This window comes from Lethenteron reissneri, chromosome 4 (assembly GCF_015708825.2).
Source record: "Lethenteron reissneri isolate LAM-NWPU_2019-01 chromosome 4, ASM1570882v1, whole genome shotgun sequence".
NCBI classification, from domain to species: Eukaryota; Metazoa; Chordata; class Hyperoartia; order Petromyzontiformes; family Petromyzontidae; genus Lethenteron; species Lethenteron reissneri.
This window is the reverse complement of record NC_083782.1, coordinates 820,865-843,641: the sequence shown is the minus strand read 5'-3', so window position 1 is coordinate 843,641 and position 22,777 is coordinate 820,865. Positions and strand designations below refer to the sequence as shown.

Sequence of the window (22,777 nt, the reverse complement as noted above, 5' to 3'; positions counted from 1 at the left end):
AGTTGAGCACTGTGAGGAAATACCTGTGCCTGTATTTACTGAGCTACCAGAGATTGATGTTGAATCCTTCAGTTTATCTGCTTCTACAGATGATGATGCTCAGATCGAATATATGCCATCTGATGCAGATTGTGATAAAATGTCTCTGTTTAGTCAGCCTGAATTGAATGATCTTGTAAGAGATTTGTATTTGCCAAAGCAGTCTGCTGAATTGTTGGTTTCCAGGCTGCAAGATAAAGGACTACTCAGACCTGGCACTAGTGTCTCCTTTTATCGTAACAGAGAAGCAGCACTGCGAAAGTACTTCCATTCAGATGGTCAACTTGTTTATTGTAATGATATTGAAGGGCTTCTTCTCAATATGGGACTGCCCGCATATGATTCAAGTGAATGGAGACTTTTAATTGACAGTAGTAAAAGGAGTTTGAAATGTGTGTTACTTCACAACAGAAATATATATGGTTCAATCCCAATAGGACACTGTAAAAATGAATGAAGAGTATGCCAACATCAAGATTGTTCTGGATAGATTGGAATACCATGTTCATGGCTAATTTGTGTTGATTTGAAAATGGTTAATTTTCTGCTGGGTCAGCAAGGAGGTCACACCAAATAACCTTGTTTCCTGTGCTACTGGGACAGTAGGGCTACATTAAAACACTGGGTTAAAAAGAACTGGCCACTAAGAATCAGTTTGACGCCTGGTGACAAGAACATCAAGAATGAGCTTCTGGTTGATAGGAATAAAATTGTACTTCCCCCAATGCACATAATACTTGGGTTAATGAAGCAATTCGTCAAAGCTCTTGATCACGCTGGAGACTGCTTCAGCTATACAGTGAGGGAAACCGTATTTGATCCCCTGCTGATTTTGTACGTTTGCCCACTGACATGGAAATTATCAGTCTATAATTTAATGGTAGGTTTATTTGAACAGTGAGAAACAGAATAACAACAACAAAATCCAGAAAAACGCATGTCAAAAATGTTATAAATTGATTTGCATTTTAATGAGGGAAATAAGTATTTGACCCCTCTGCAAAACATGACTTAGTACTTGGTGGCAAAACCCTTGTTGGCAATCATCGAGGTCAGACGTTTCTTGTAGTTGGCCACCAGGATTGCACACATCTTAGGAGGGATTTTGTCCCACTCCTCTTTGCAGATCTTCTCCAAGTCATTAAGGTTTCGAGGCTGACGTTTGGCAACTCGAACCTTCAGCTCCCTCCACAGATTTTCTATGGGATTAAGGTCTGGAGACTGGCTACGCCACTCCAGCACCTTAATGTGCTTCTTCTTGAGCCACTCCTTCGTTGCCTTGGCCGTGTATTTTGGGTCATTGTCATGCTGGAATACCCATCCATGACCCATTTTCAATGCCCCGGCTGAGGGAAGGAGGTTCTCACCCAAGATTTGACGGTACATGGCCCCGTCCATCGTCCCTTTGATGCGGTGAAGTTGTCCTGTCCCCTTAGCAGAAAAACACCCCCAAAGCATAATGTTTCCACCTCCATGTTTGACGGTGGGGATGGTGTTCTTGGGGTCATAGGCAGCATTCCTCCTCCTCCAAACACGTCGAGTTGAGTTGATGCCAAAGAGCTCTATTATGGTCTCATCTGACTACAACACTTTCACCCAGTTGTCCTCTGTCCTCTGAATCATTCAGATGTTCATTGGCAAACTCAGACGGGTATGTATATGTGCATTCTTGAGCAGGGGGACCTTGCGGGCGCTGCAGGATTTCAGTCCTTCACGGCGTAGTGTGTTACCAACTGTTTTCTTGGTGACTATGGTTCCAGCTGCCTTTAGATCATTTAAAAAATCCTCCCGTGTAGTTCTGGGCTGATTCCTCACCGTTCTCATGATCATTGCAACTCCACGAGGTGAGATCTTGCATGGAGCCCCAGGCCAAGGGAGATTGACAGTTCTTTTGTGTTTCTTCCATTTGCGAATAATCACACCAACTGTTGTCACCTTCTCACCAAGCTGCTTGGCGATGTTCTTGTAGCCCATTCCAGCCTTGTGTAGGTCTACAATCTTGTCCCTCACATCCTTGGAGAGTTCTTTGGTCTTGGCCATGGTGGAGAGTTTGGAATCTGATTGATTGATTGCTTCTGTGAACTAGTGTCTTTTATACAGGTAACAAGCTCGTTACCTGTATAAAAGACACCTGGGAGCCAGAAATCTTTCTGATTGAGAGGGGGTCAAATACTTATTTCCCTCATTAAAATGCAAATCAATTTATAACATTTTTGACATGCGTTTTTCTGGATTTTTGTTGTTATTCTGTCTCTCACTGTTCAAATAAGCCTATCATTAAAATTATAGACTGATAATTTCTTTGTCAGTGGGCAAACGTACAAAATCAGCAGGGGATCAAATACTTTTTTCCCTCACTGTATATGTTCAACCTTTTCAAGTCTCAGTGCCGAGAAGAAAAAAGGCAGGAATATTTGATGGCCCTCAAATAAGAACACTCATCAGGGATCCACACTTTGTTACAACAATGACTGTGGCAGAGGCTAGAGCTTGGAATGCATTCTCTGATGTGGTGTGGAATTTCCTTGGGAACAGGAAAGCGGACAACTATCGAGAGATTGTGGAGGAGCTGCTCTTGAGTTTCCAAGCACTTGGATGTAGAATGAGCATCAAGATCCACTACTATCATAGTCACTTGGCCCAGTTTCCAGAGAACATGGGTCACGTGAGCGAAGAGCAAGGTGAACGCTTTCATCAAGACATTAAAGTTATGGAAGAACGTTACCAAGGCCGATGGGACTCAAACATGATGGCAGATTACTGCTGGTCCTTGATGAGACATTCCACAAGCTGTACATCGGAGATCGTCAAGAGGTCGTTTATGCAGATGTAATAAAGGACTCTTGCACTGGGTCTGTCTCCGTTGTCCTTTATTGGTTCGTACAACTTGCCCGCACGGCGTCTCGCTCAGTGTCTCCTCCGTCTCCCGCTCGGCAGCCCCACTGCTGCCGTCGCTCCTGCAGCCCCGTTGCTGCCTCACTATGCAGCCCCGCTGCTGGCTCGTTACGCAGCCTCTCTGCTTCCCGATCTGCAGCCCCACTGCTGCTCACTATGCAGCCCCGCTGCTGGCTCTCTGTCGCCTCTGTGCCCGGACACCGATGGCCGACGGTGTCGAGTCCCAACCCTGTGGCGATCACACCACTTTCCTTCTCCTGCCCCGCGTGGCCTCCTTCTCTCTCTACTCTCACACTCTCCCCTGAGCCCTTCCGGTTCCTGTCCTTAAAAGCTCTCTCTCTCCCCACGTGACCCTAACTCCTCCCACCTGTTACGTCACATCCAGCGAGCCCGTTTACGCTCGCATTACACCACCCTCCCCCGTAGAGAAAATTCCAGCCGTCCTCGGCTGAAACAGAACAAGTAATGCGAGCGACCTCCAACCCTCAATCGTGACCGGACAACGGAGAATATAACGATAATAACAATAACAACAACAAGAAGAACAACAACGAAAAGAAAGAGATTTAGAACGCGTGCGGGTCGCCGGTCCGTCCCAGACGAGCGGCGGCCCCCCTGCAGACCGAGAACACGACGGGGTTTTAGGGGCGACAAGATCAAAACCGCCTGTCGCTATTGGAGGCCCGCCAACGCCAAGGTCCCGTTCCCCCAAAGGACCAGAGTCCGGGGTGTCCTGTAACCGTGTCTGTGGTGGGTTTGGAGGGGTGGCGGGGTCAGGTGTCCCCGCAGCCGTGGTAGGCCCACCCAGAGCAGAGTCCGCTGCCTCCGTCAGTGTCACGGCCGGTTCGTCTGTAGAAGGCACGACAGGCGCTCTTGCAGGGTCAACAGGCATAGGCAAGGGTGCGTCGGCAGCAACAGACACCGGCAAGGCAACATCAGGAGATGACGCATCCGTCCGTGGGGCCACGTATGGTTTCAACCGAGACGTATGGATGTACCAGCGCCGAGATCCGAACCGAACGCGCGCGGACTGCGGGTTAGGAACCTCAATGAGCCTAACAGGTCCCTGCCATGGTTTATGCAATTTAGGAGAGGTTCCTGCTCGCACCTGCGGGCAATGCAGCCAAGCCATGTCCCCCACCTTCCAGGGGCACTTCCCCCTCGAGCGTCGAGCGCAACGTTCGTTTCGGGCCTGGGTCTTGGCAGTAGCCAATCGGGCCCCCTCCCGTGCCTCAACGACGCGGCGAACGGCGTCCTGAATGTAGTCGGGGAGAGGCTTAATAGGGCCTCTCGCTCCCGTTCCCAACTGCACGTCCATTGGCGGCACGTTTTCGCGACCGTACATGAGAAAAAATGTAGAATATCCTGTGGACGCGTGAGGCGTTATCCGGTATGCCGAGAGTACCCCAGGGATGTGCAAATCCCAATCAGCTTGCTTCTCATTAACCGTGTGGCATAGCATGGCTGACAGCGTCCGATTTAGTCGTTCCACCATGCCATCCGTCTGCGGGTGGTAGGGAGATGTCCGGATCTTTTTAGTCCCCAGAGCAGCGCATACCTCGCCCAACAATTTAGAAGAAAAAATCCGGCCCCTGATCCGTGAGCAGCCTCTCCGGCGCCCCTTTGTCCATGACATATCCAAATAGAAAGGCGTCCGTAATGGACGCCGCCGACTGGTCGGGCAGGGGCCAGGCCATCGGCCAGCGGGAGAGATACTCCACCCCAACTAGCAAGAATTTATTACCCCTAGCGGATGGCGGGAAGGGTCCCAGAATATGCAACGCCACCAACTCGTTAATTCGAGACACCTGTATAGACTGTACCGGCGGCACATATGGGTGTTTAGGCGGCTTCCGCCGGGCACACTCTGGACACGCGCAAATGGGCCCGACGACATCCGTCGTCATGCCATGCCAGAAGTAGTCTCGCTGCAACGTCAACAAGGTTTTCTGCACCCCCAGGTGTAATAGCGTGTCGCAATGCAGAGTCCTAATCAATTCGTACCGTAACGACGACGGTACAACCAGACGCCAGCGATCATGTAACCCCTCCCTCCACATCAGCAGTCCGTCGCGGAGAGCGGCCCCCGGCGTCCCTCCGGAAAGCAGTCCCCCCCCCTCCCTTTGCAGCCCGACTCCGCAGAGTCCCCAAAGAGTCGTCAAGCATTTGTTCACGAATCCACACTGATCGCGGCAGGTTCAGAACCCCATCGGCCGGTCCCGGGCACACTGGAGCCTCAGGCACCTCGACCGCTAACGCAATAGGCCGAGGGGGCTGCTGAGCCGGCGTACACCTATGCGTACCTGACGCGCAAGCGCAAGGGGATCCTTGCGGTAAACTGGAGAGCGCGTCTGCATTCGCGTGACGCGACCCCTTCCGATGCTGAATTTGGAAGGAAAACTCCTGCAGAGTGTCCAACCATCGTGCCAGTTGGCCAGATGGTTGGTCTACCCTCAGAGCATATTGTAAAGCCGCATGATCCGTGCGCACAATAAACGAACGGCCGTAGAGATACAGCCGAAATTGGCGGAGAAAATAGACGATGGCCAAAGTTCGCGGCGAGTAATGCAGTAGCGGGTTTCTGCGGGGGACAAGACGCGGCTACCGTACGCTACCACGCGTTCCACACCGCCTTTGGACTGCGACAGAACGGCCTTAATGCCAGTGTCACTCGCGTCCGTGTCCAGAATGAAAGGGTGATCGAAATCGGGATAGTCCAATGTTGGCGCCGTCGCCAAACGATCGCGTAGGCCCTTAAACGCCGCTTCCTCTGGCGGTCCCCAACTGAATTTCCGTCCTTTACCCGTAAGGAGGTGCAGAGGCCTAGCGATCGTTGCAAAGTTGGGAACGAACCTACGGTAATATGAGGCAAACCCCAAGAAGCGACGCACATCTCCCACCGTGGCCGGGGTTGGCCAGTTGCGGACGCATGCCGTCTTCTCCGGGTCCGTGGCAACCCCGTCGGCACTGACTATGTGTCCCAAATAGCGCACGGATCGTTGCAATAGGTGACATTTCTTAGGTTTAAATTTTAGATTGGCGGAGCGCATCCTGGCGAACACCGCCTCCAGTCTCTGTAGATGTTCGTCAAATGTGCGGCTAAAGACGATGATGTCGTCTAAATATATCAGACATGTCTCCCACTGCAACCCCGTTAATACCAGCTCCATCAACCTCTGAAATGTGGCGGGGGCAGCATTCAACCCCATCGGAAGACAATTAAATTGAAATAGGCCCTGTGGCGTACGGAAAGCAGTCTTTTCCCTCGAGGGCTCATCGAGGGGAAGGTGCCAGAATCCCGAAGAGAGATCCAGCGTTGAAAAGAACTTCGCCCCCGACAAGGCATCGAGGGAATCATCCATACGCGGCAGGGGATACGCATCCGCCACGGACACTTTGTTTAATTTGCGAAAATCGACGCAAAATCGCAATTTGCCGTCTTTCTTTTTGACCAAGACTACCGGCGCGCTCCATGGGCTGTTAGACGGAGATATTATGTCCGCAGCCAGCATGTCTTCCACCGCTCCACGAACATGGTCTCGCTCCGCCGGGCTCATCCGATGCGAATTCAACCGAATCGGAGCAGCGTCCCCAGTGTCAATGTGATGGGAAAGCAGGGAGGTGCGTCCCAAATCAAAATCATCCGAGCTAAACACATCGGAATAACTTAACAACAGCGCGTGAAGCGCGGATCGCTGTTCCCCGGTCAGGGATGAATTCTCCCCGCAGAATTTGGCAACCCAGCGATCATCTTGGCGCGTAGGGCCCGAAACTCCGCCTACCATCTCCCGGCGGCCCAGATCGTCATGGGCCGTGAACGCCGTCGTGGCATGGGCCACGACCGTTCCGGCCGGTACGCAAACATTCTCCGTACTCCCATTCAGCACCTGCAAAAACGGCGGCTTGTCCGGCCGGATAATAGTTTGCGCCCCGACCAGCGCCGACCCGCCCGTTATGGTTGCAGACAGTGATAACAAAATCCCAGGCGCTCCCTCCTGACCAGGCACCGGTTTCCGATATCGCAAAGGGATAAGCATCTGTGAACCAGGTGGAATGTCAACAGATACCTCGGACAGTGCCTGCACCTGGCAGACCGGAGCGGGTCGCCCCCAGGGCGACGGCAAAAATGAAATTTTTCGAGCCCCCGGTAGTTAAATGCCATTTTGATTAACCCTTATTAGAATGGGCATTTTAGCCAGAAAATCGGTCCCCAACAAACACGGAACCGCAAGGGACCTCAAAATCAACACAGTTCCTGAGGCCGACACCCCCCCGATGGATATATTGGCGTCCACCTGGCCCACAATGCCCATACTTCCCCCGTTCGCCGCTACACAGGAATCATAAACCGGCCACACTGCGTCCGGCGGGATGCCCAACAGATGGAAAATAACATCCGAGATAATCGTCGCGGACGCACCGGAGTCTAACAAAATGCGCAGGTCGACCCCTTGTATAGAACCCGGCACAGTGGATGAACCAGTAGCGGCCGCAACAACCCTCCGTGCCAATTTGCGCCACTGCGTTACCGAGCGACATAGGCCAGTCGGCGGCCTCCCGTTGTTAACGACACCGGGACCGCGCGGCGATGGTGATGAATGAGGTGCCAAGCCTTGCCGGGTGTCTGGTGCGCACCGACTTGCCTGTCCTGGAGGCTCCTTCCGCGGTACGTCCGTGGTCGAGGCCTCCTGCTGGGGCGGCCCCGGGATACGGGCCCAACAATCCCTGGCGAAGTGGCCTTTGCGACCGCAGCGAAAACACTCGACGTCGTTGCGACGCACAGCACTCCCTCCGTCCCGACGCTCCCGCGTCGGCGGTGCAGACCGCGGCCCCGGCCCTCCCCGGGCAGGCCACTGCGCAGAGGCGGCCGTCAATTCCTGCGGGCCCCCCCCGTCAGGAACGTAGACCGCCTTCTTGGGATCCCAAACCGCGGCACCCCCTTCAACGATGGGCCACCCCCGTCTACGCTGTCACCTGTTTCCAACGGCGCAGAATAAACTGGGCATCCAAACACTTCGCAGAAGCCCGTGACGTCAACTTCTCATGGCCGCACACCGGCATAGGGATCCCCAAGTCTCTCGACAGCTCAAGCATTTTGCCCAAAATAAGGGGTTCCAATAGGTCAGGCTCCGTCTCAGGGTATGCGGCCATGGCCAATTCCAGAACAGCACCCCTGTATGCCACCGGCGACTCTTCGGGTGCCCGCTGGCGCTGAACGAATCGTCGGTGAGCGTCATCCGGAGGCTCGTACGCATCCGCCATCTCATCAAAAACCCCTCTCAGTGTCTTCTTCTTTTCGGCCTTGATGGAACGGACAAAATCTGACCGACTCATCATCGAGAAGAGTTGGCAGGACTTCCAGGGCCTCCGCGTCAGTCCATCTGGCGGAGCGTACCGCCGATAAAAATCGGCAGGCGAATACACTCCAGTCCCCGCCAATTGAGAATTCCTTAACTGTCGTCAAGTGACGGCTGCGGATCCTCGCTCCGCTGTCCTCCGCAGACGGCGCGTCGCGTGGCATGTTCAAGATGGCGTCGCACCGCAACGTGTCAAAGATGGCGGCTTCCCGCCGCGGAGGGCGCAAGATGGCGGCTTCCCGCGGTTCTTCTCCCGCCACGCCCAAGATGGCGTCCTCGTGCCGCGTGGCGGAGGGCGCTGGCGGCGCAGGCAAGGCCCTGGTCTGTTGTTCACCCCCGGGCCTCCCCGAACCCGTCGCTGGCGTGACGAGGTCGCACAGTTGCGCCAAGACGGTCTTTAAAGTCTCCAGCTGGGCCGCCATCTGTCGCCATCTCTGGTCAGCGTCCCCCAGCGCGGGCGGATCCACCGAAGCGGCGACCTCTTGCACCCCCGGGCCGTCACTCGTACCCGCGTCGATTCCTCCCTCCATCATTGGCAGCGCCACTGCCTGAGGAAGGTCGTCGTCGTCGGTAGATGTAGCAGGTGCGGGGATATTCTTTCTTCTGAGCTGTTTTGACATGCCGTTTCACTTCTGACACCAGTGTAATAAAGGACTCTTGCACTGGGTCTGTCTCCGTTGTCCTTTATTGGTTCGTACAACTTGCCCGCACGGCGTCTCGCTCAGTGTCTCCTCCGTCTCTCACTCGGCAGCCCCAATGCTGCCGTCGCTCCTGCAGCCCCGTTGCTGCCCCACTATGCAGCCCCGCTGCTGGCTCGTTACGCAGCCTCTCTGCTTCCCGATCTGCAGCCCCACTGCTGCTCACTATGCAGCCCCGCTGCTGGCTCTCTGTCGCCTCTGTGCCCGGACACCGATGGCCGATGGTGTCGAGTCCCAACCCTGTGGCGATCACGCCACTTTCCTTCTCCTGCCCCGCGTGGCCTCCTTCTCTCTCTACTCTCACACTCTCCCCTGAGCCCTTCCGGTTCCTGTCCTTAAAAGCTCTCTCCCCCCACGTGACCCTAACTCCTCCCACCTGTTACGTCACATCCAGCGAGCCCGTTTACACTCGCATTACACAGATGTAACATCACTATTGTAAATGACCTTTTTGTAAATATTTTTCTTATCTTTACAATTCAATTCTTACATGGTAATATGCATTCACTCATATTGATATGCAGTCACTCTCACAACTTTGTGCTACGGCTCATTAAATGTTTGTTTCATTATTATTGTATATTGTATCTTATCTTATTCTTGTATGGATGTCTGTTTAGCTATTCGTATATGAGCATAAACTTGTTGTTTTTATTGAAAATGCAATATTTGATATCTCAAAAACCTGATGTGATAGACAAAAACTGATGCCAGATTTGGAATCAGCACCCCAAAATTACATTAAAACCGTTGGAATACATTGTGCCAGAAAAAGTGTGTTGACCAGTGTAATGTATTATTTGATGATTCGCTTCCAAGCAGCACTAAGGCGGTAGCTATCTGAACGTTTAAAGTTATTTGAATTTCTTTAAATTTCGATAGATTCTCTAATTTGTCTTGGCCAGTAGTAGCTAGTTTTGCACAAAACTTCAACATTATCAAAATCAATTTAGTGACCAGTTCCAATTATACAGAATAAACTGGGCATCCAAACACTTCGCAGAAGCCCGTGACGTCAACTTCTCATGGCCGCACACCGGCATAGGGATCCCCAAGTCTCTCGACAGCTCAAGCATTTTGCCCAAAATAAGGGGTTCCAATAGGTCAGGCTCCGTCTCAGGGTATGCGGCCATGGCCAATTCCAGAACAGCACCCCTGTATGCCACCGGCGACTCTTCGGGTGCCCGCTGGCGCTGAACGAATCGTCGGTGAGCGTCATCCGGAGGCTCGTACGCATCCGCCATCTCATCAAAAACCCCTCTCAGTGTCTTCTTCTTTTCGGCCTTGATGGAACGGACAAAATCTGACCGACTCATCATCGAGAAGAGTTGGCAGGACTTCCACGGCCTCCGCGTCAGTCCATCTGGCGGAGCGTACCGCCGATAAAAATCGGCAGGCGAACACACTCCAGTCCCCGCCAATTGAGAATTCCTTAACTGTCGTCAAGTGACGGCTGCGGATCCTCGCTCCGCTGTCCTCCGCAGACGGCGCGTCGCGTGGCATGTTCAAGATGGCGTCGCACCGCAACGTGTCAAAGATGGCGGCTTCCCGCCGCGGAGGGCGCAAGATGGCGGCTTCCCGCGGTTCTTCTCCCGCCACGCCCAAGATGGCGTCCTCGTGCCGCGTGGCGGAGGGCGCTGGCGGCGCAGGCAAGGCCCTGGTCTGTTGTTCACCCCCGGGCCTCCCCGAACCCGTCGCTGGCGTGACGAGGTCGCACAGTTGCGCCAAGACGGTCTTTAAAGTCTCCAGCTGGGCCGCCATCTGCCGCCATCTCTGGTCAGCGTCCCCCAGCGCGGGCGGATCCACCGAAGCGGCGACCTCTTGCACCCCCGGGCCGTCACTCGTACCCGCGTCGATTCCTCCCTCCATCATTGGCAGCGCCACTGCCTGAGGAAGGTCGTCGTCGTCGGTAGATGTAGCAGGTGCGGGGATATTCTTTCTTCTGAGCTGTTTTGACATGCCGTTTCACTTCTGACACCAGTGTAATAAAGGACTCTTGCACTGGGTCTGTCTCCGTTGTCCTTTATTGGTTCGTACAACTTGCCCGCACGGCGTCTCGCTCAGTGTCTCCTCCGTCTCTCACTCGGCAGCCCCAATGCTGCCGTCGCTCCTGCAGCCCCGTTGCTGCCCCACTATGCAGCCCCGCTGCTGGCTCGTTACGCAGCCTCTCTGCTTCCCGATCTGCAGCCCCACTGCTGCTCACTATGCAGCCCCGCTGCTGGCTCTCTGTCGCCTCTGTGCCCGGACACCGATGGCCGATGGTGTCGAGTCCCAACCCTGTGGCGATCACGCCACTTTCCTTCTCCTGCCCCGCGTGGCCTCCTTCTCTCTCTACTCTCACACTCTCCCCTGAGCCCTTCCGGTTCCTGTCCTTAAAAGCTCTCTCCCCCCACGTGACCCTAACTCCTCCCACCTGTTACGTCACATCCAGCGAGCCCGTTTACACTCGCATTACACAGATGTAACATCACTATTGTAAATGACCTTTTTGTAAATATTTTTCTTATCTTTACAATTCAATTCTTACATGGTAATATGCATTCACTCATATTGATATGCAGTCACTCTCACAACTTTGTGCTACGGCTCATTAAATGTTTGTTTCATTATTATTGTATATTGTATCTTATCTTATTCTTGTATGGATGTCTGTTTAGCTATTCGTATATGAGCATAAATTTGTTGTTTTTATTGAAAATGCAATATTTGATATCTCAAAAACCTGATGTGATAGACAAAAACTGATGCCAGATTTGGAATCAGCACCCCAAAATTACATTAAAACCGTTGGAATACATTGTGCCAGAAAAAGTGTGTTGACCAGTGTAATGTATTATTTGATGATTCGCTTCCAAGCAGCACTAAGGCGGTAGCTATCTGAACGTTTAAAGTTATTTGAATTTCTTTAAATTTCGATAGATTCTCTAATTTGTCTTGGCCAGTAGTAGCTAGTTTTGCACAAAACTTCAACATTATCAAAATCAATTTAGTGACCAGTTCCAATTATACAGCAGAGGTCTCACTGTGAATCAGTCGGGCGGCATTATCTTTTCATCGACTGTGCAATGCTGTGTGGAAGCTACCTTGGTCTGTCGCTCTACATGAAGCTTCAGGTCTTCTCAGCCACAGTTATGTCTTCCCTTCTTCTCTATGCTTGTGAAACATGGACCTCTTTTTATAGAACATCTGCACCGGTTAGAAACAGGCTGGCCTGCCTATGATCCATCCTGGGTTTGACCAGGCTGGATTGTGTGAGGAGTTCAAAAATCCTTGAAAGTTCGGGACACATTCCCTTCAGCAAGCTCCTCTGGGAGGCAAGGCTGTTTGGCTAGGTCATGTCGCCCGCATGCCAAGCCACCGCATGCCCAAGCAGCTTCTGTTTGGCCGTATCGGGGACGAAATGGGCACGACATGGCCTGGAAAAGAGATGGACTGAAGCGGTACTAGAGGATGTGGAGCTGAGTGGACTGTCCCAAGACTGGTACCAGCTGTGTCAAGATCGAGCTCTATGGAGGAGGCTCGTTATTGACGCTACTGGTCAGTTGGAGGCAGTCGTCCTCCAATAACAACGGAGGGCAGAGGAGTGATGCTCACAAAGAGCGGATCGCTGGACTGGCTAAAATGCAGCGAGTTGGCATAGTAGGGGCACATCTGATGTATCTGCCAGTCATCTCAGTCAAGCCATGGCACCTGGGTCTGTCCTATGACCTGTCAGCGAGCCTTCAACACTTCACGTGGCCTCAAAGTGCACCTGGCCTGGCACAGGCACTGTGATGACGTTACCGCCACTTAGTGGTGAATGGCGACTGTTGTACTACAATCTGTAGTGGAAGGAGACATTGGTGTGAGGCGGTTATTCTGAGAATACTTGCGTGAATTGTGATTTACTGGTTAGGTATTAAAATAGTTGTAGGTGAATTGCTCGTATTCATTTGTTTTTTTTAAAGTTGTGTGTGAATTGTGATAATTGTTTCTTTTCATGCTTTTGTTATTTTTTCAATGTTTAGACAGTATGTAGATATCCAAAAGCCTTTCACAATCAAGTACCACAAATTATTCTGAACCTACAGTAAGTTTATTCTGCCTCTGTATTGAGTTTGTTTTATTTTATCAGAATTCTTGAAGTGTTCACACTGCATTAATCCAGCAGTCATACAATCTGCAACTAAACGAAGGGTTTGTAAGAACTATTTGCTTTGGTTGGTTGGAATCAAAAGCATAATCTATTCAAGCAATCTGCAGATCAGGAATCAAATCTGGAATCGACTCTAAAAAAATGGAATCGGCTATCCCCAATGTGTAACGTGAGGGTTGGCGGATCACACACAAATGGGCTATCAAACTCCCTTCCTGTGGGCATCGCCGAGGAGCCCTCCCCAAGGCTCGCCAGGTAAAGGCAGCAGTACAGGAAACAGCAAGCGGGCTAACCCGCCACCTGTGTCCATCTGTACGGGAATAGAGTTGTGTCCCCTCACGCACGTGCTCCGGTTTCCTCCTGCTGGTATAAACAATCATTATTAATAGGCTGGAGACCTAAATAATTATTTTTATATTATATAAGTGTAGTGGATCCAACTGAGTCGCAGACGTTGTTCCTTTTAAAGGCAACACTTTTATTTGTAACACCGTAACACCGTAACACAAAAGGGGTAACTGCCCCTTTGCCAGACTACAGCGAGTTACTGCTACAAAGGGTTGATCCCTCACTCGGGTCTCCGACCACGTGGTTGCCTCGTAAGACGGAGAGCTTCAGCTTGAGACGTAGAACTTCCCGCTTGTAGATGTGGAGCTTCTAGCTTGTAGAATGCAGCGACCCTGGTCCCTCTCAGGGATCCGCCTTATATCCCTCTCCGGTTGGGGCCGCTCCACCCTTGGCCCCGCCCGCCTTCCCGAACATTCTCGTTCCCTGTCCATCCTTCTCAAGAGCTCTCTCCGGACACGTGATCACCCCCTAGTCCCCCCACCCGCAGCCCCCTGTATGGACATTCCGGATCACGTGTCTACGTGGTCAACCAGAGTGCCTTGGCCCGGGGCAACCCTGCCCCTGGGCTGACACTCACCCCCTCCCCCTCGGGGGAGCCCCCATCACACGCTGTGCGTGGTGCCCGCACTATCCCAGTGCTCGCCAAGCCCCGCTAGGGCTGGTATTACACACAGCCACCCACACGGTGCTGTCCATGATGTAGGAACATTAAACGGCATGACCCTTCTGGGCCGGCACCATTCACAAGTGTCTGGTTATGTTGCCTTAAACCAGTGGTTCTCAACCATGTTTAGCTACCGTACTCCCCCTTGTTGAATTTAGTTTCAACAGTCATACCCCCTTGCCTGACCCAACATGGTTATCTGAGAAATAAATGTATGAATAATGAACATAAATATTTTAACAAATTCTCAATTGGTATCCTAACTAGCTTAGAAACTGCAAGAGAATACAACAAAAATCAATAGACGCTCTGCGTGCGTGACATAATGTATGAAAAAATAATAGGTACCCTTTGGCAATAAAACAGGTGTTAAGATGTTCAAACACCAAATAGAAATATTTTCCAAGGAATCATGTCTGAACCAAACCACATTTACTTGTGGTGAACATACAAACAAAAACGTCTGATAATATAAGCATTGTCTTTAAAACTGATTGGTCTACACCAGAGACGGACCAATCTCACCAGTGTCAGACCAGAGAATGCCAAAAAGACAGAAAGGTAAAAACCTATTCTTATTTTATCATAATTTGATTCTGGCAAAAAGGCCCCATTTTGATATAATATGTTCACACTCGCCTGTTACTCTTGGAAACCCACATTGTTTACAATCAATGAGTTTTATAGCGTCCTAGGTTACCATATTGATTTAAATTGCACCCTACTTATTTTGTATTGGTAGATCCTTGCGCGCTTATTTACCAATGACTCTCACCGTCTTACCTATGTTATTGTGTCTGTGCGGACGAAACTTGCGAAGGATTTGACTCGCAAACCGTGGGGTTTACGTTTAAAAAAAAGTAGCCAGGTACCACGCCATAAGCCCCGTGGTGAGCCAGCGCTATTCCATTTTCTCATTCATCAACTTGAAAGTAGTTAAATGAACAATGAATAGCTATTTATTATTTATTTACTTACGCCGCCCTGCGAGCACCAAAGCACGCATTCGCACATGCGCGACAAAGCTGACCGGGGGTTGCCCCTAGCAACCCACACACACGATCCGTGGAGGGGGAATTCTCATTCACGTTAAAAATGCTATAAAATACACACAACGCTGAGGTTAATTCTTCACAGTGTGCTGTCCTGTTCTCCCCCCCGACCCAAAAGCTCAATGTGTGCAGTTACTACTATAGACTCGGTAGATGCTACTACTGTAGGCCGTAGATACTACTGCAGAGCGTGCGGGGGGATCGTGGGTGGGGGGGGGTTCGGGCTAGCAGTCCAACCCCAGCCTGCCAAGGTGTCACCTCGGCTGGCTGGGCAATCTAGATGAGGCCGGGGACTCTGCACGGGACTAGGCCTCACCACGGCACTGTTAAATAACTACTATTTTCTTGCTTCTTTCGCTAAACTCATGTAGATAGAAAACTTTTATTTAAAAAATTCAGTTAGGAAATATTAAAATAATGTGTGTGTGTAGACAACTAATATTTGAATATTTAGTTCGTAAATCTTATAATAAGTCCACGTGTGCATGTGAGCCGATGTGTGTGTCTGTATCGATGTGTGTGTGTACGTCCATGTGTGTGTATAAGTCGATGTGTGTATGCAAGTCGGTGTGCAAGTCGATATGTGTGTGTGCGTCGATGTGTGTGTGTATGTCCGTGTGTGTGTGTATAAGTCGATGTGTGTGTGTGTGCAAATCAATGTGTGTGTTAGTCAATGTGCGTGCGTGGTGTGTGTAGACAATTAATATTAAAAAATTAAGTTAGTATTATTTACAATAATGTGTGTCTAGGTCCATGTGTACACGTGAGTCGATGTGCGTGTCTGCGTCGATGTGTGTGTGTAGTCGATGTGTGTTGGTGTGTGAGTCGATGTGTGTGTGTGAGTTGATGTGTGTGTGAGAGTCGATGTGTGTGTACGGCCATGTGTGTGTGTATAAGTCGATGTGTGTGTGAAAGTCGATGTGTGTGTGAAAGTCGATGTGTGCGTGCGTTAGTCAATGTGTGTGAGTCGATGTGTGCACGTAAGTCCATATGTGTGTGTAAGTTGATGTGTGTGGAAGTCGATGTGTGTGTGAGTCGCTGTGTGTGAGTCCATGTGTGTGCAAGTCGATGTGTGTGTGCGAGTCCATTAGTGTGTGTGCATCGATGTGTGTAAGTGCATATGTGTAAGTCGATGTGTGTGGGAAGATGTATGTGTAAGTCCATGTGTGTGGATCCATGTGTGTAAGTCGATGTGTGTGTGTAGGTCGATGTGTGTGAAAGTCTATGTGTGTGTGTCAGTCCATGTGTGTGTCAGTGTATGTATGAGTCGCTGTGTGTAATTCGATATGTCTGCATGTAAGTCGATGTGTGTGTGAGTCTGTGTGTCGTCGATGTGTGCGTGTGTGGGTCCATGTGTGTGTGTGTCTATGTGTGGGGAGCGATAGTGTAGCGGTTAGCGCGCTGCGCTATGAACCCGGCAACACGGGTTCGATTTCCGCTCACGGCCAACACCAGTGACGATTATCTGAACCGGTCCTGGGCCTCCCCTAGGTCGACTCAGCCTCAAATGAGTACCTGGTGCAGTGTGTAAATATTGCCAGTAGGGAGATAAAGGCGGTCGGGCGTGGTGCTGGCCACCCACCCCCTCGTGTATCGTTCCGGCCTTCATAGGTGCTCGCTAACAGCACTTGCCCCTACAGTTAAGGCTATATGGGGGATATTTGTCTTATCTTTGTGTCTATGTGTGTGAGTCGATGTGTGAGTGTAACTCCATGTGTGCGTGTCTAAAGTCGATATATGTGAGTCCATATGTGTGTAAGTCGACGTGTTTGTATGTGTGTGGGTCGATGTCTGTGTGTGTGTGTAAGTCGATGTCTGTGTGTGTAAGTCGATGTGTGTCTTTTTTCGCCCGGGCAACGCCGGATACCTCCCGATAGTACGATATAATTTAACACATTTATAAATCACCTCACGTACCCCCTGAGGTCCGCGTACCCACGGTTGAGAACAACTTCTGTATTGCATTAAGGAAATTTGCAAAGTTCTGTAATAATGATGATGCAAATTTTTATATTAATTGCGCACAGCGCGTTGCTACTACGGTGGAAATAAACAAAAGCTCGTAAAGCTTTTGCCGCGCGAACCTGTCAACCGCACCAGATCCTTGCCCATCGCGGACTTGACCCCTCGCGGATTTGACCCCTCGCGCCAAATGCATTGAGGTTCCACGGAGCTCGCCGACGGCGCCCCGCCCCCCGTGGCTTCGACCCCTCGCGAGCCGCCGTTGCGCCATTGCTGCGACGGCGGCGGCGGCTTCTGAAAGTGACCGCCTCCCCGGGCAAGATGGCCGCCACGTGGCCACGGCCGCCGAGCGTCGCGTGAGGCGCGAACCCAGAGCCCCGGTCCTTACAACAACGCGAAAGGTGTCCAACTTACTGCGACGATTACATGCCTGATAAAAACAACAACAAGAGTGAGATTTAAAATCACACACGCGCGCAATACGTATTCAAGGAAACTACGGTACTGAATTTGATGTTTGACGGGGAAGGAGAATTTGTTACATGTCGGTTTTAAAGCCATATTTACAACAACACAAATGAACGTGTCAATGTTGACGTGGAGATTGCGTGGTGCGTGGAGGACCCTCCCGGTGCCCCGCGAGGTGCCTGCTAAGACTGCGCGCCACAGTCCACAGCCGCTCTGTTCACAACTATCGTACTCTTAACTATTGTACTCCCAGCTAGAGTGCTCTCTGCGGTAGCTCTTGTTGCTCTCTACTATACAGCGAGAGTGTTCGAGTTATCTTCACTGAAGCCATCGCCTCGACGGGAGCCTCTCCGACACCCGGGACGAGCCCCGCGCTCCGCGTGAAGGAGACGCCCGCCCGTCTCCCCGCTCCGTCTCCTCCGTCTCCGTCTCTCCGGGGGAGATGTCTCTGGACAAGGCGGAGCTGTGCGAAAGTCTCCTGAGCTGGGTGCGTGTTGCGAAACGACGGCCGGGAATTTACGCAGCTTCCACGTGCACTGTACGCGTCCTCTGGGGGGGGGGAGCGGTTTAGCGAACACCGGTGACGCGGATCTCAACCGGTCCTGGGCCTCTCCTAGGTCGACTCGGCCTCAAACGAGTACCTGGTGCGATACGTAAACATCGCCACTGGGGAGACAAAGGCAGCCGGGCGTGGTGCTCGCTAACAGCACTTTCCCCAACAGTCTGTTAAAGGCTCTCCGGGGGATCTTTGTCTCTGTGTGTGTAAACGTGTCCTCTGTGTGTGTGTGAGAATCTGCACTCTTGTGTGAGTATTGGTGAGCAGCGACCCGAGTTCAATTCCCGTCAACACCTCCCCTAGGTCGACTCAGCCTCAAATAAGCAGAGCACCTGGTGCAGTGTATAAACATGGCCACTAGGGAGACAAAGGCGTTCGGGTGGGAATGTACAGTTTTCTGTTCATGTGTATTTTGTGTGATTGTGCTCTCTGTGTGTGTCCTGTGAATTTACACTGAATGTGTATTATCTCTGTGAATGTGTACCAAATTCATGTGTACTTTCTGTGAATCTTTACTCTGTGTGTTGCTGTGTACACATTTCTGAAACTCCCTATCCCACGAGATGGCAGGACAGCAAGTGGACTTCATCCATCAGTGGGAATGTTATCCCTTCGTATGCCTGGGTTGTCTCCGGGTGCTCCAGTTTCCTCTTAACGTGCCAAACACTCTTTAGTGGAATTTGGCAAACGTCTGATCGCAGTCTGTGAAGTTTGGACTCGACGCGTGGGCAGAGGGTGGCAAAGTGTATCGAGTCAGCTGTGGAGGTACCAACTGTGTGACTCATGGGTCTTCATCTTACAACACAAGCCACACGTCTTGTATGTATGTATGTTGAACTTCTTTCGCAAAGCACGTAGCCAACTGTTCTAATCGGCGGTGCCTTATTTAAGCATCACATCAGTGCAGATTGCTTTTCGGATAACACTCTGAATGTAGTGTTAACTGTTGCTCTACGTCAACTGGCGAACATTAAACCAGGGGAGCCCTCTAAAAAAAATCTCACAACATTTCTGGTGGAAAATGCATGCAGTTGGTTGACCATTTGCCACTATTCTGGCAAATCGCCCGATGATGCTGGATGTAATTAGTGTACCAGCGAAACGTCGTGCTCAAATGGCGAATGTTGTGGATTTACTTTCCAACACACGGGTGGGCTGAAGTAGTAACTAATTAGCATTTTGTTTACGTGAAAAATACCTTACTAATTGGCTGTATCGGGTGGTGGAGGGTTACGACACATTTATATTTATGCGATCTAACCCAAGCCTACGTGTTAAACTGACAGATAAACCTTATGCTCAAGTGAACCAATCACATTCTGGGCAAGTCAAATTAATTTCAATTTCCATTATGCCTGGCTTTTGTAGACAATGAAAATCCATTTGACTCAGCAGAAGCTGATGCAGTCACCCATGCTCTCACAAATAAAGGTCTAAATGAAACATCTATTGAGACAACAAGGCCTATTTACAAAAATGGAAAATCTACACCGAGATTATATACATTTGGGCGGTGACATTTCCCAGTGGTTGCGTGTTCACCACTATCAGCAGAGGTTTGCGGTGTGAGTGTGCCAGGCCACCCTAGTTTTTTGTGCAAGTGTATTAATAGTTAAAATACACACCGTAGGCTTCACAGAGGACGTTAAAGATCCCGATGATGTCATTCAAAACGAGTAGGCCATTGTTTACTGGCATCACGGTCCAAATTTGAAAACTACCCTCAAATTACCAAATGGGAATTACACACAGCATCATCGCCTCCTACTGGCAGACTAATGCCTGATTGCAGGTCGGGTGCGGAGTCACCTTGTGCCGCACAGGGATGGCTACCACTTGGGGTGCCCTTTTAGATGTGTTGAGATGAGATGTAAGTTGCTTGTAAAGTACTCTGAGACACCATGGCGTAAAGGGTGCACTATCAAACACAAATGAGTATTATAAATGGACTCTCACCTGGTTCAAACTAAAGTGCATTGTTTGTGGACAGGAAGTGGGTTTTTAATCTATTCTCGTGTGTTTTTGCTCTCTTACACATGGGATTTATCTGTGCTCTGTGCTGCTTTTCCTTCCATGTGCAAAAACTGCTGAAGGAGTCCCCGAAATATTCCAAGCAGAACCTTGCAGAAAACGAATGTTGAAATTCACTGACGCATTCCTGGTTAAAATAAATAGTTTAAAGATTTGGGCGAATGGTTGTGCATGTGTGTGCAGGTACGGGCGTATGGATTCGAGGTTCCATGCGAGGATGTCTCGGACCTCACAGACGGCGTTCTCATGGCCCACGTGTTGCACCGCATGTGAGTCGCTGATGCGCGTTCGCGCAAACCCACATTAGCTCCTGCTGAGTGACAATGACTTCACCGTGATGCTTGTGCCAGGCTAGGTGCATTTTGAGGCTTTGTGAGGAGATGAAGTCTGTATGGTAGAAGATCATGGGACAGACCCAGGACTTATGGTTAAGAAATAACTGGCAGATGACCCACCTGCTCTTGCCAGGGTTGATTGAGAGTATTATTAAGTCATAAACTTTTTTTTTTATATGGGCCTGATCGATATAAAAATTTATATATATCGACCCCGTCAATATGAAAATTAAGAGTATTATTGAGTCAACGACTTATCATAAGTCTTGAAATGACATCTCATTCATTGAAACTGGTGGAGCAGTTAGGGAGCAGTTGTCTAGATATGTACAAGGATACGCACATGCAGATTAGCCACGTTTTACTTTGATGCTCCTACGAATCTCAAAGCTGATTGGTCTCCAGGTAAGATAGAAGTTATTATTGCAGATTTCAAACTAAACAAACATATAAAAAAATCGTATTATAATATTTGTGTAAGGGATCCACACAAGCAATTCTCCAGCCACTGCATTTTGAGAAAATGACAAATGTAGGACATGCCTCATTTGTGTTGCACTGGAGCTCCGAAGGTAATCTGTTTGATCAGTCACTCAATAAGTTAACCTGAGTGCAAAGTGTGCTGATATCTGGCTCTAACATCTCACTATGGTGGCGAGATGTTAATTGCCTCGCCTGATATACAGGACTTAAAGCTTTCGTCATTGCAAAAATTCATTTTCTTTGGGTCTTTCGGTAAAGCCACGTAGATAGAAGAAATAATAAAAATATGACGTTGCGATCGCAACACAAGCAATCGTCATCAGTTGAGGCAGGATCTTATCAGCTCTCCTGCTATTTTTTCACCTGATGACGTTTGCTTGTGTTGCGATCCAAACGTCGTGATATTTTTATTATTTCTTCTATCTACGTGGCTTTACAGAAAGACCCGAAGAATATGATATACAGGAGTTTTTTGGATTCGATCCTGACCCCGATACCTGTATATTTGGAGTTTTCATGTTCTTCCTATAGTCGCATGGATTTTTATTCGGGTCCTCCAATTTTTCCCTCCGTATTTAGAAACACGCGCGTAGAGTATTTAGCTGCTATACATTTACACATGATTAGCCACTTCGTTGAGCAATCATGTGGCCAGGTCGACTCTAAAAAAGAGCTTTCTATCTCAGTGGGCCTTACCTGGTAAAATAAAAAATTGTTTAGTTTGGTTTGCTCACAGAGGTGCATACACTACAAGCCAGCCTGTGACTCCATATGCAAAGGGCAGGCCTTCTATGTCTATGCTTGTAAAACGTGGATTCCTCTACAATCACAAAAGATGTGGACCTGACTGAACAGTGTGCTCATGGGGCGTTATGCAGTAGTGCAAAACTGCCACATAAGCAGATGGTGGTGCTTGGCCATGGCACTCGATACCATTAACAATGGGTGTCTAAATCTGGCCTGATCTCCTAGGCTGACTTAGTCAAAAATAACTGTTGTAGGAGTGCGGTGAGTCTTGGCGCTGGGAAGACCTCTTGCCGATTCTCCTTAGCATTGTCCGTCACAGATGTGCTAGACTACTCCTCACTGTACTTAGCCCCCTCGTCCGTATGGTTAAATGGAGTATTTATGCTTTTGTCGGACGTAAACACGTACACGATCCGTAGTGGTGCAGGATAACGCAGCGTGTGTGTGTGCGTGTACGTGTACAGCGATCCGGGTTGGTTTGATGTGGACTTTGTCGCCCGCATTAAGATCGATGCCAGGGACAACTGGAGACTGAAGGTGAACACTGACTTTGAGCACCATTTATTATTTTTATACTTGTGGAAACACGTTACTGCTTCTGTAGTTGTTTACATTGCACTGTACTTTCACACACACGTGTGTAACCTCTGGTTACAATGTAGGAACCGTGCAAATTCGACAACACTTCTGCAAGAGCTATAAAACTTCTTCAGAAAGCTCTAAAACTATACATGCTGGGGCACTGTCCCGCCCCTTTTGGAATTCCCTTCCCTTGGAGGTTAGAAACTCACAGGTGCTGGATAATTTTAAGTCCCAGCTGAAGACCCACCTCTCCTCTCTCCAGTTCTCTATCTTGTCTCACCTTCGTAGTTCTTTCACTGGTTACTTAATCACGTATTCTTTCTTTTTGTGCACGGTGCTCTGAGATCCACTGTAAAGGAGCGTCTTAACAGTGGATTTTTATCCAGGTTCTCTGGTTTTTCCCACCACATTTAGAAGCATAAATT

General features: G+C 49.9%; 1 protein-coding gene across 1 annotated transcript in view; it reads left to right on the top strand.

Annotated features, from left to right (window-relative positions):
* The first annotated feature begins 17,528 nt into the window (after positions 1-17,528).
* Positions 17,529-22,777, top strand: part of LOC133348798 (protein Hook homolog 3-like) — an 84,862-nt gene continuing 79,613 nt past the window's right edge. The window contains exons 1-3 of the mRNA XM_061561810.1: positions 17,529-18,105; positions 20,389-20,474; positions 22,235-22,307. Coding sequence (XP_061417794.1) covers positions 18,061-18,105; positions 20,389-20,474; positions 22,235-22,307 — 204 coding nt within the window. The 5' untranslated portion in view covers positions 17,529-18,060. The remainder of the gene's footprint in view (positions 18,106-20,388; positions 20,475-22,234; positions 22,308-22,777) is intronic.